The 12,992-nt window shown below is 46.9% G+C and overlaps 1 protein-coding gene across 2 annotated transcripts in view; it reads right to left on the bottom strand.

Moving 5' to 3' along the window:
• Positions 1 to 3,048: 3,048 nt before the first annotated feature.
• Positions 3,049 to 12,992, bottom strand: part of IRF2 (interferon regulatory factor 2) — an 88,671-nt gene continuing 78,727 nt past the window's right edge. For both annotated transcript variants that reach the window (XM_012472556.2, XM_064369846.1), the window contains 2 exons: positions 5,686 to 5,732; positions 3,049 to 3,892 (listed from right to left, as the gene is read on the bottom strand). In XM_012472556.2, coding sequence (XP_012327979.1) covers positions 3,584 to 3,892; positions 5,686 to 5,732 — 356 coding nt within the window. In that variant the 3' untranslated portion in view covers positions 3,049 to 3,583. The remainder of the gene's footprint in view (positions 3,893 to 5,685; positions 5,733 to 12,992) is intronic.

Here is a 12,992-nt window from a genome sequence, read left to right as displayed (position 1 = left end):
ATGTTCCATCTCTCTGCATTAGGAGCAGGAGGCCATTTGTGGCTTACTGCCTTTTCATTCACGTGCAAAATACTTCCAAAAGCACAAGTATGAAAACTCAGACTCCTGAAACCAAATCACTCATCTTCTTCACCTCTGAAAGCTCTGTCTCAGTAGTGGTTACATGATAGTATGGTACACTTTGCATTTGGGTGCAGAAAGGATATTGTTTTAGGGTTTTGATGTCCAAAGAACTTGTATTCCATAGCCAAGTATATTTCTTGTTTTTTACAAACCCTTTTAAATAGACTAAATACCACCTTTGACAGTGGTTCATCAAAACACGGACAAAACAGTACGGTTGAGGGTGGATTTATTTAGGTATGCAAATGGCTTTCCAGAAGCCCCTTTCATCCAGGTGGGTGGATGTGCTGGGTGCTTGCAACCTCAAGGTGGGGCAGAAGTACCTGTCCCTGAATTCACAGTGCACAGCTGTGCAGTGAGCCTGTTATCAAGGGCGTGACCCAGGTACTGGGTGCAGAGAATGGAAACTATTATTTCAAAGGCAGTTACGCTGAACTTGAACTTGCTATTAAACGCACACGTGCACACTCACACCCCCAAGCCCATCATAAGAGCGTATCAGCTCTAAGTGACGACAAGGTCAGAGACTTGAGTCCACGAGCTGCCCCATCACCTTTGTTTTTCTTCCTCATGTCAAGCACAGGCACCCTGAGACCAGCTTGTTTTCCTACATTGGTGGCAAGTATCGCTTAGAAACAATACAGGCTTTCTCAGAAGTATTTTAAACATGATTCCGTTTATCATGGCCTTATTAGCAATGGAATATCATCTCTGGAACTTAAATGGTGCATTTCAAAATCCTGAATTTCCTTCCACTTGATGGGTTCTGGAAGTCTGGTTATACTACAGAAGCGGGGGAGGGCAGCGGGAATGGCATTTGGGACCTGCGATTCAGGAAGAAGGCCTGAGTCTGTGCTGGGAGGAAGGAAAGGGGAGGAGGCCTGAGCTACCTTAAACCCTCTGATAACCAGGCCATGGACTTAGGGCGACCTTCAGTCACTGCTTTGTTAATTTATTTAAAAACAGATGACTCAGTAAAAGGTTTTGGATAGAAGTCTCAAAGAACTGAACTCCTCCATTTAGGACCTAGGGGAAGAGCAGATCTTAACTGAAAAGCAGGGTGCCAAGGAACCAGGAGCACCCCTTTCCTCCCGATAACTCCCCTTCCACGAAGAAACTGAGCCAGCCAGCCAAGGAAGGCCTTGTCCCAGGAGCAGCCCTGCCTCTGCGTGCCGCAATTCGACAGGAAAATGCTTCAGTTGATTTCCATTCAGGGCTGGATAACTTTATGACCGTTAATTTTATCTGCAGCCACACATGCAGATAGGCGTAAAAATAGCCCTTTGTCCTTTCATTCAAGGAACCTCTTCAAATATTAACTAGCAATCTCTTCCACAACGCCCCAGAGGTAGTAGGCAGGCAGCTAAGTTTTCATATTCTGATTTTACAGAATAAGATATCGGGGATACAGGGGAGGTCAGTGCTGCGGCTTTCTCAAGGTCAAGTCTACACCTTCAACACCAAGAGGATGATAAAGACTGGTGTTCTTGGAATCACCCCTTTTATTCCACAAGACAGACCCCAAGTTTTGAGGGCAGGGCCTACGTGCAAGGCCTTGGGTCCTAGAAAGAAGAGTGACGGACATAGAATCGGAACCCAACACCTATTTCCTGTTATGGAAAATGTCTTATCCATGCACCCCTCTACGTGACATAAACACAGAACGTCAGTCGTACGTGTAAGCCTAAGGATGAACGCAGGAAAGACGCAGAGGGGGGTGAACCTTACTCATAGCAGAGAAGGAAAACAGTGGATTGGCTAAAATATTCCCTCCTCCATAGGGAATGCTCCCAAGCAAAGGAATGCCGATGTTTGTATATGCTTACAAGAGAAACAGACCCCTTCACAGCACAGACTTGGGTTCAACCTGTGCCCTTGCTTCTTGGTGCCTCTGTGAGCTGAGTAAAGGCCTCTTCACGTTAAGTCTTCATTTCCTCCACATGGAATGGAGACGAATGCCTGTTCTATAGCACCGCAGTGATGAATGAAGAAGGGAATTTATGCAAAACACTCAGCACAGGCCCTGCTCAGGCGAGCCCTCAGGAGAAACCCATCTGCAGCCTCACAGTAGGAACCTCCAGGGTTTCTTTTGGTCAACAACGGAAAACGTTTTGGTCCACAAGAAGCAACAATACTGTCAGTGATTGTGCTCTTTTAAAGCAGACACAGACAAAGCCAGGAGTGATGCCCATTAAAAATTTAACTATATATCATATTCATTTATTATCAATCCACAGGATAATCTGATTGCTACATGAGCTCATAAAAGCTTTTCTCACCTTTACAAAATTTAAAAAAAAAATGTGCCACAAGGATGTAATAACAACTGCTGATAAACAAGAAAAGGAATCTTAAAATTATAAATTTGCTGTAGAAAAGATAAAAAACAATTATATTTTATTTAGAATTTTACCTTGAATAAAATATTCCCCTGTATAAAAAATAAAAAAGCTTGCTCTGGTTAGAATTAGAGTATTTTCGTCTTCGAATCTGGGAATTTGCATAATATTTCCATGATAGTTTTTTCCTTTGTACCGCGTGGCATTCAAGCATAGCAGATTAGAAGGATTTTTTTTAAAGCAGTCTTAAAATGGGACATCTGTAGAGAAGTTCATTTCCTTCTTCTCCTCCGGATGTGGAATGGAAGCTTTGAGGGAAGGAAAAGTCGGAAAAGAGCAAGATGGGAAGAGATGGGATGGGATGGGAAGGGATGGGATGGGATGGGAAGGGATGGGAAGGGAAGGGATGGGATGGGATGGGAAGGGATGGGATGGGATGGGATGGGATGGGATGGGATGGGATGGGATGGGAAGGGAAGGGATGGGATGGGACGGGAAGGAATGGGATGGGATGGGACGGGATGGGAAGGGTGGGATGGGACGGGATGGGAAGGGTGGGATGGGATGGGATGGGAAGGGTGGGATGGGATGGGATGGGATGGGATGGGAAGGGTGGGATGGGAGGGGAGGAGAGGCTGGGTAATGGGCAGAGGATGTGCTGTGAAATAGAGCAAGATCACAAGAAGGCCTATCTGTAAGTGCTTTAAGATAAGGTGCAGAAGCAGACTGCAATGTCGCTAGTGCTGCCCTATGTACATATTCACAAGAATAAAAAATTCCAGCTAGTTCACATTATCTCGTCCATTCTGAGGCATCCACTCCACCTTGCTGGCCTTGACCGCAGGCAATGCAGCACCTCCACTGCCCTTGTTGGTCCTTGAACTTGAGCGATAGCCCTGGGAGAGCCAGCAGGCTCTAGAAACACACGTCTACCAAGGGGCTGGAGTCCTGAGTTAAAAAGCAGCTCCAGTACTGGAGTCGGACACAGCAATCAATGTTCTATTGTCAAGGCTTTTTCCCTTAGATTTGTCTAAAATAGGTGTCAGAGAGAAAAAAATAAAATACAAACAACAACAAACAAAGCCAAGAAACCCCAACAATCACCGGGGAGAGTCAGAGGCTTAACAGCTCTTGACGCGGGCCTGGGTGATATCCGATGTTTTCTTGATGACGCTGGCCCGGGTCTCCCGGTCTGGCCGACTGCTGCTGGATGCTTGAGTCACGGAGGAAGAAAGGGGGAGGTCTTGAAAAGGGGGCCAGGAGCTGTTGTAAGGCACCGGACGGCTCTCATCTTTGATGGTGACCTGGAGGTCCGGTTTGCTGGAAGTGACGAAGCTCGCCATCCCCGGCAGCTGGTAGGGGCCTCGAATCCCCATGTTGCTGAGGTACTGTTTGCCTTCAATATTCCTCTTCCGCCAGTGTGGCCGCCCCTTTAAAGAAAGTAGTTAAGATACGGATTTCCTTCTTCTTCTATTGGATGGCTTTTTAAAAAACGCATCACTGGCCAGGTGTGGTGTGGCTCATGCCTGTAATCCCAGCACTTTGGGAGGCTGAGGCTGTAGGATCACTTAAGCTCAGGAGTTTGAGACCAGCCATTTGAGGGCAATGTAGTGAGTCCTCAATTCTACAAAAAATAAGAATTAGCTAGGCATGGAGGTGCATTCATATAGCCCCAGCCACTCGGGAGGTTGAGGCGGGAGGAACACTTGAGCCCAGGACGTCAAGGCTTCAGTGAGCTGTGATCGCACCACTGCACTCCAGCCCGGGCAACAGAATGATCGCACCACTGCACTCCAGCCCGGGCAACAGAATGATCACACCACTGCACTCCAGCCTGGGCAACAGAATGATCGCACCACTGCACTCCAGCCCGGGCAACAGAATGATTGCACCACTGCACTCCAGCCTAGGCAACAGAATGAGCCCTTGTCTCAAAGCAACAACCCACAAATAAAATTGAAAAAATAAAAATGTACCACTGTTCCCATGTGTTGGTGCTTTCATTGAATTTTTTGAGAACTGCAGAATGAACAAAGGCTTAGCACCTCTAGATCCATCAACCGAACTCTATTATACCCAGCTAGTCATACTCCAAGTAATAGTTTTTCTTCCCTTTTCTTTGTTTTAAAAATCAATTCCCCCTTGCTACCTCCCAGAAACAGTATCCAGGCTACTCTATAAAGACAGGAAAAGAAGGTGGCAGCTTGGGTTCTGGTCCCCCTATTTTCTGGCTGCTCGGCCCAATCATTCAATAGCTTTCAGGCCACCATGGTCAGGGTGACACAGTGACTCAGTCCCTCACTGCTGGCCCAATCAACCAGAGCCAACCTGCATCTTCAGAGAAAAGGCAGTGAACTTAGTGATAGGCAATGAATGCCCCTTGATCGCTTTCAGATGGGGGTGGCTTAGCGCTCCTCAGGGCACAGCATGCAGCCTCAAGGCTGGCTTCATTCAGAGAAGGGGCTGGAGCTGTGACCTCGAAGAAATCAGGCCAGGGTGCATGTGAGCGTGACATCTGTCTTTTCAGAATGCCTGCACTTTATCTGAAAGTGTTTAGTACATGGGAAACCACTGTTTCAAAAACCATGAGCTTCTCTCTCTCCTTCTCCCTCCCTCTCTCTCATTCACCTAAGCGCAGACCCCCAGCAGGTGTCCAGCAGGAATGCTTTCCATCTCCATTCCAGCCACTTCCTGCCATTGTGCACACCCCATCTATGGGAGAAAGATGGGGAGGGGCCCACTCGGAATCAAGATGGGGCACAACCAGCTCTGGACATGGGTCACAGAGGGAGGGAACCCATGCACACGTGGAAGAGGCTTTTGCTTAGCATTTTCTGATGTGTACTTCTGGTCACTGCTTTTGGCTGGGAAGGCTGTTCTATTTTTGCTGGTGAAATCGGATGTTTAGGTGGTAAGAGTATCAGCATTTCCTGGCCTCCACTTCAAGTCCCTTTTCCTGCTATCACAGCTTCTCTACCTGATGGTAACATTTAACTCCCTTTCCTCCCATTCAGTTCCAACACTGAATTTTATAACCCCAAACCTAAAAGTATGGTAAATTTTAGGTGATGTGTATTTCATCACACAAGAAAATCCCGAAGTGAAACTTGTGATCTAAAGGAAAGGTGTGTAACCAGCAGCAAGGAAAGCCCAGAGCTGGTCTGGAGGCTTTTCCTCGGTAGCATCTCAGCTGGGCAGGCGGGCGGGCAGGGTGGCAGCTTACCTCGGCACTCTCTTCATCACTGGGCACACTGTCAGTCGTTTCACTTTCTGTTTGCAGAGAGAAAAACACAGGGCTATCATTCCTGTCCATCAAGCTGCCCCCAGCCTAGGCAGTGTTTATAAAAAGCAGACTGAGTAACTAAAGGCATCACCTCTCTCCCTTTGTAAAGTCAAACATTCTACATGGGAGAAGCTAGAGTGAATATCAACTGTAATCTTCAGAGAAAGCAGGCTTGAGCACTACGAGGAGCCTCCTTGGCCAGGGCTGGGCTATGTCTACAGCGGGCATACCTCCCATAAGGGGGTGCTGACCCCTCCTCACTGCAGCTCTGTCCACAATGCCCACACAGGTCCTCTCTTCCAACCCAGGCCAACTGATTCATTTAAGTCCCAATGCAGAGTTGACGGTTTCTGAGAAGTTCTCCTACATCATCCCCCTCCTGCTCAGATCCTTCCTTTACCTCTCACCCCTTTAGGACTTAGATCCTGGATTTCTAGAGTTGCATCTGCCATATAGGTTACTGCAGGTGGACAGATCTGGGGTGCTCCCCATGATCCTCACCTCCTGGGGTTCACTTTCTTTGGGACTGCCTCCCTTGAGTGCAGGTGGAAGGTATGTCTGCTTCTAACTAATAAGGTACAGCCAAGGGGATGGGATGGATGTGATCCTGTGTCCATGATCATGTTACATGACACAGAAACCTGTTGGGAGAGGAAACGCTCTCCCTCATGAGCCTTGCTGAAGCAAGCAGCCATGTTGGGAAGGCTCCTATAGCAAAGAACTAAGGACTGCTTCCAGCCAACAGTCAGCAAGAGACTGAGGCCCTTGGTCCAACAACCTGCAAGAAATGAAATTCTGCCAAAACCATGTGAGCTTGGAAATGAACCCTTCCCCAGTTGAGCCTCAGATGAGACAGCAGCCCTAGCCAACACCTCCATGGCAGGTTTGCAAGACTCTGCAGCAGAGTACCCAGCTAAGCCATGCCTGGATTCTTGACTCACAGAAACTGTCAGATCCAAATGTGTGTTGTTTCAAGCCTCTAAGTTTGTGGCTGTACAGTTATGGCAGCCAATCAGTTAACATCCCCATTTGGCCTGCCAGCTGTGAGACACTGGGCAAGTTTCTCAACTTTACTGAGCTACAGTTCCATGTAAAATGAGGGCATGGCCACCTGCTAAGAGGATTACATGAAGAGGGAGTGAGAGGGTAAATGGAAAAGGCCTAGCAAGGGCCTGGCACACAGCACACACTCCGTGTATCAGCACTGCTTAACACTGGGTTTGCACAACAGGCTGGATTAATGGAATCAAAGTCTAGTGATTACATATGACCTATGCTTAAAAAAAGGCTTTTAAAAGTAAAACCGTTTTGATGTTGTAAAATACAATGTCAATGGTGCGCAACATTTTCAGTGTCCATAACCTCTGAGAAATGAAATCACAGAGGACAGAGCTTGTGTAATATTTAGGCATTTAGAGATCACTTAGCTTGAGCCCTTCATTTTACAGACAAGGCCTAAGGAGTAACTGCAATAGCTTCTCTTCCTGATGGAAACATTTAACTGCCTTTCCTCCCATTCAGTTCCAATGCTGAATTTCATAACCCATACCCAAAAGTATGGTAAATTTTAGGTAATGTATATTTCACAACACAGGAAAACCCAAAAGCGAAGCTTGTGTTCTAAAGGTAGCGAACATTTAGGGAGCCCTATGGGTCAGTGCCATGCCAGAGGCTTTGCATGCAGGTCTCACAGGGATCCTGAGTCGGGAAGCAGCTGCTCTCATCCCCCATTATGCAGAAGAGCTCTTATGCTCTAGTGCCTTCCATCTTCCACCCCGTCCTTGTAAGGGGCTGGCCTCTGTCTCATATCTTCCTGGTGGCAGAGGTGGGATGAGATGGGTCCAGCCCAGACAGCGCCCTTTCTTCCACTGACAGCATCAGCCCCAAACCAGGCTCTCTCAATTAAAAGCTAAAGAACAAGGGGATAAACTGTGCCACCAGTGCATTCCTTAAACAAAGACAGCAAGAATGTTGACTGCACTGGTCCCAGTCTGGAGTCTCTGTGCCTGCTTCTCAGCCACCATTCTCCAGTGACTTCACACAGGCCTGGGTGTTTGCAGAGGGCTGACCATAAGCAGGCAGAAGACAGATCTCTCCACTCCTTGGACTGGCCATGTTTCCCCAAAACATCCCGCGCTGGGAGCCTCAGATACCCAGAGAGGCCCTCAGCCTCAGCTGACGGTGATCCCAGCTATGAAGATGAGCTGTGATCTAAAGGAAAGGTGCGTAACATTGCTGGGCACAAGAACTGTTTCCACGCAGAAACGTACGAAAAACAACAGAAAAAGAAAATTTCCCTCCTCACAAAACCCTCGTGCTAGCTCAGTATCCCAAGGAGGCAGGAATCGGGACTGCCATGCCCAAGAAGAAAAAGGAGAAACAGAGACGTTGAGAAACTTGCCGAAGTAGCCAACTGAGCCAGTACAGAGGAGAGAAAACGAAACTTCTGATTCCAGGGTCTGTGTACCGCACACAGCAGCTCTGCTTCCCTGCTGTTCCGGTCTCTCACGAAATGTCAGGATCCACTTTCCATTTTACGCTTTGTGCTCCAAAGCCAAGGTCTCTCTTCCTTTCATACATGTTCAGGTGCCCTTCACTCCTAATCACCTTACATAAATATCATTGTCTTCTTTTCCTTTCCCCTCCAAACACAACAAAGAACCGCCACCAAGCATGCTTTGGGGGCTGCGATTCCAGCACAGCCCAAGTCTCAGGTGCAGGAGGGGCTGGAGGTCAGATCCTGGGGTAAGGCTCCCGGGTAAGACCTTGCACAGCCCATAAACAGGATGGGAATGCTAACCTCCCTTCAGGACCAGTTTTCAGCCTCAGGGAAATAGCTGCAGATAAGAAAAGATGCACATGCTCTGAACTCATGTGTTCAGCCGACACAAACGCGAGTTGAAGAGCGGCATGTCTAGATAAAGTTCCACAGCTCCTGATGTAGTTAGGAAGACCCACCATAACGGGAAACTGACGGTTTTCAAAAGGGGCCTTGAGTACCTTAGCTTAGGGGCAGAGAACCCTGAACCTCCCCGAGGGCAGCGCTTCTCTATGCGACCCCGGAATCGGTGGCTCAAAGTGTTTTGTTGGGTGCACCGTGCCCCATGTCCTCTGAGTCCCTGGTTTCACTCCACCATTGCCACTTCCACGCTGACTTGTTACAGGAGGAAGCTGACTGCAGCTGCCTCCAGGTCAGTGTTACTGCCAAACTATCAACATAAGTTATTTCACTTTCCCTTTTGATTAGTTTGGATTTGTTTTTGTTTTTCACTTATTTCGAACATGACAGAATAAAGAAGTCTGGAGTTGCTGCATTTGCAACTCCCAAGAAGCTGAATGAGCTGAAGGTGTTTGCACAGTACCGACAGGCACATGAGTAATTCACTTAACCTTTCTGGTCTCAGTTTGCCTGAAAGCATCTGGGGTGGGATGGAAGGGGAGGACTTGGATCAGAAGATCTCAAAGGCTCTTCCAGTTCTAGGGTGACGCTGGTTGTTAGTTCACTACTCCAGTCCAGATTTGAACGCCCCTCTGAGTATATACACATTGTCTAACCATCTCAGGAACGCTGCAGGAAGGGAGATGATACATTTTACTTGAAAGCCTTTTTGCACTCTGACATCCTGCTACACTTTCTGGAAGGCTCTTGTACAACAAGTTTGATTAAAGAAGACTGACAAGGATTTCTTTTATTGACCCTATTCTCAATTACTTTCACCAGGGGTAAATTATTTTCAAATCAGAGTCCTCTTAATCTCAAAGCTATTGTGTCTTTGCTCCATCCAACAAAATGCAAGCTTGGTGTGGTTTCCTAAAGGACTCAAAGTCTTTACTGATGGCTACCGGTCAGCTGGCAGTCTCCACTCTCTCATTATAGCCAGTGAGTCCTTCAGATGATGCTTAACTGATGGCTGCTGGTCAGTAGGCAATCTCCACTCTCTCATTATAGCCAGTGAGTCTTTCAGATGATGCTTTACTGATGGCTGCTGGTCAGCAGGCGATCTCCACTCTCTCATCACAGCCAATAAGTCCTTCAGATGATTGCTTTCTTCTCAAGTCTACTCTACAGCCCCTCTTACCCATCCTCCCCCATAATTCTACTGTGGCTTTCTTTTACTAAACCATCAACTGCCTAATAAAATCCTGGTGCCACAGATCAGGCAAGGGGCCACTTTAGAATGGACCTTTAAATGACATGGCTTTCTGCCAGAGCTTCCCAAAGTGGCACTTTGAAACATCCCTCCCTAGTATGAAAGTTTTACGAATCACACTAGAATTTTATGTTGTCTTAAAACATCCAGTGCAAGTACTGTCTCTTCTCTTTGTCACCATCATACTTAAACTATAGAGAAGACAGACTTGCAAAACTCAATGTGTCTTTGTAATACTACTGGGATTATAGTTCAATGATCAGTAAGGGGAAAAGCTAGCAAACAGCAGCCACTAAATACCAGTTTCCCAAACAGATGAATAAAGGTGATCAGAGGAGGTTAAAATTTAGATGAAAAGCCCAAACAAAGGAACTCTGCCATGAAAAACAGGCAAACAGCCGACTCTATTGGAGAATATAAAGCAAGAAAGGTGAATACAATCAGAAAGCTGCCTTTCCTGGCAGAATGTTATACAATTTCTGACTGAGGAACTAAAATTAGCCACAGTCAGTAACAGGGAAATTTCTTACATCACTGTTAGCTCTAGAAAAGCAGCAGCGATGGAGTATTTTGGCTCCATCCGGTCAACCTCCCTCGCCAAGGTTCTGGAGAACCAGACATGAAAACAATGGAAAGAACCAGGGGCCAGGCTGAAAAGCCAGGCTCCAGCAAAACCTCCTGTTGACTGCCATCCTGGCACTGAAAGCCTTTCAAATCCATGCAAATGTCCTGGAGAGAGTAATGAAATTTTCATTTCTCTCCGCATGGATCTGCTGTTCTCTGGATTCTTTTGCTTGAGCAAACGCCACTGCTGGCAGAACAGCAAGAAGAGGTCTTTCCAGAATCCCCAGAAAGACCTCAGAAAAGTCCTACTCAACAGATAAACATACGAGTCTATTCTAAAGCTCCAACCCCCTAAAAAAAGAAGAGAAAAAGAAAACCACATGGAGTGCAACGAGGCCTGCGGCAGCAGGATCCAGAAGAAAGTCACGAGTTTTTAGCCATAACTATGTAAATATAAGCAAAGTGGCTGAGTGTTTCACGCTTCAGTTAGCTCTACTGTAAAATTAAGGCATAAACATTCTGCTCTGCCTCCTTTGGTGGGTCCTTGTGAAAATCAAATGAGATCACGGGATGTGGCTGTGTTCTGAATGGCAGAGCCCGTGCAGCTGTCCAGGGCAGAACACAGGGTGGGGGATAAGGACAGGCCTTGGCATCGACTGCACATGGGTTCTAGCTGTGCTCCCAGTTGTTCCTGCATTAGATGCACTGCTTTACCCACGTCAGCCTTAGATCCATACACACACACACACACACACACACACACACACACACACATTTTTTGACGACAGGATCTTGCTCTGTCACCCAGGCTGTAGTGCAATGGTGCAATCAGGGCTTACTGAAGCCTTGAACTCTTGGGCTCAAGTGATGCTCCTGCCGCAGCCTCCCAAGTAGCTGGGACTACAGGCACATGCCACCATACCCAGCTAACGTTTTTTATTTTTTGTAGAAGTGGTGTCTCACTACGTCACCCAGGCTGCTCTCCAATTCCTGGACTCAAGCGATCCTCCCACCTTGGCCTTCCAGTGCTGGGATTACAGACATGAACCACTGCACCCGGCCAGATTTGTCACTTTTAAAATGGGGATAATGATGGTGCCCAGGCTGACAGGGTTACTCTAATTATAATTACACAAGTCAGCTGTATCATACCAGGCGTGGCAGCTCATGCCTGTAACCCTAGCACTTTGGGAGGCCAAGGTGAGCAGACTGCTTGAGCCCAGGAGTTCTAGACCAGCCTGGGCAACATGGCAGAACCCTGTTTCTATTAAAAACAACAACACCAACAAATAGTCAACTGCACTCAAGTACTGAGTGCGGTTCCAAGGGCACAATAAACTTGCAACAAATAGTAGTTCTTGTGATGGCATACTGGCAAGGATCAAAGAGGGACTGGCACATAGAAGAGTTCAAAATGTGGGCCGGGCGCGGTGGCTCACACCAGTAATCCCAGCACTTTGGGACGCCCAGGCAGGCAACTGCCTGAGGTCAGGAGTTCAAGACCAGTGTGGCCAACATGGTGAAACCCTGTCTCTACTAAAAATACAAAAAAATTAGCCATGCGTGGTGGCACGTGCCTGTAATCCCAGCCACTTGGGAGGCTGAGGCAGGGGAATTGCTTGAACCAGGGAGGTGGAGGGTGCAGTGAGCGGAGATCACGTCACTGCACTCCAGCCTGGGTGACAAAGTGAGAATCCATCTCAAAAAAAAAAAAAAGTTCAAAATGCATTTGCTGAATAAATCGCTGATGACAAGCTTATCCTGTTTGACAGATTATAACCTTTCTGTAGCCAAGGTTTATTCTCACATTTCACTTACGTTCCTAGTGTAAATGTACACCAGGACCTATGCTATGTGAAATAAGCCAGTCACAAAACAACAAGCACTATGATTCCACTCATACGAGGGACCTAGAATAGCCAAATTCATTGAGATAGAAAATGGGTGAGAGGTTGCCAAGGGCTAGGGCAGAGGAGGGAAAAGGGGACTTGGTGTTTAACGGGGACAGAGTGTCAGTTTTGCAAGATGAAAAACGTTCTGAAGATGGATGCTGTTGACAGCTGCACCACATTCATGCACTTAATGCTACTAAACTGTGCACTTAAAAATGGCTAAAGTGGTGATTTTTATGTTAATGTATTTTACCACAATTTTTAAAAGTGAAAAAAAAAACAAGAAAGTTGGCGTTCAGGGAAAATGAGACTAGATTTAGTGGCTGCTAATTCACAAGGAACCGGTCCTTTGAGTCAACTCTAATTCCAATGCTGGTCTGAGCCAGTGTTGGGGGTGGCACCTGCTGGAGGACACCCATTTGGTAGCACGTAAAGAGCACTGGGAAGGATCCCTGAGCTGTTGACTAGAGCTGAACTGCAGTTTCCTATCATGGGGCCTCCGCTTTTTATTTTTAATATCTGCAAGCAATAACACTGACTCCGAATTTCTATTTCCTAATTACAATTGATTTTTACAACGTTTATTGGCGATCATCAGGAAGAGAGGAGAAGATGAAGCAGTAATGCCAGTGAACAAGAG

The sequence above is a fragment of the Aotus nancymaae genome, unplaced genomic scaffold, assembly GCF_030222135.1.
Source record: "Aotus nancymaae isolate 86718 unplaced genomic scaffold, 86718_ANA_hifiasm-v0.15.2.pri h1tg000006l, whole genome shotgun sequence".
Taxonomy (NCBI): Eukaryota; Metazoa; Chordata; class Mammalia; order Primates; family Aotidae; genus Aotus; species Aotus nancymaae.
This window is presented reverse-complemented; position numbering and strand designations above follow the sequence as displayed.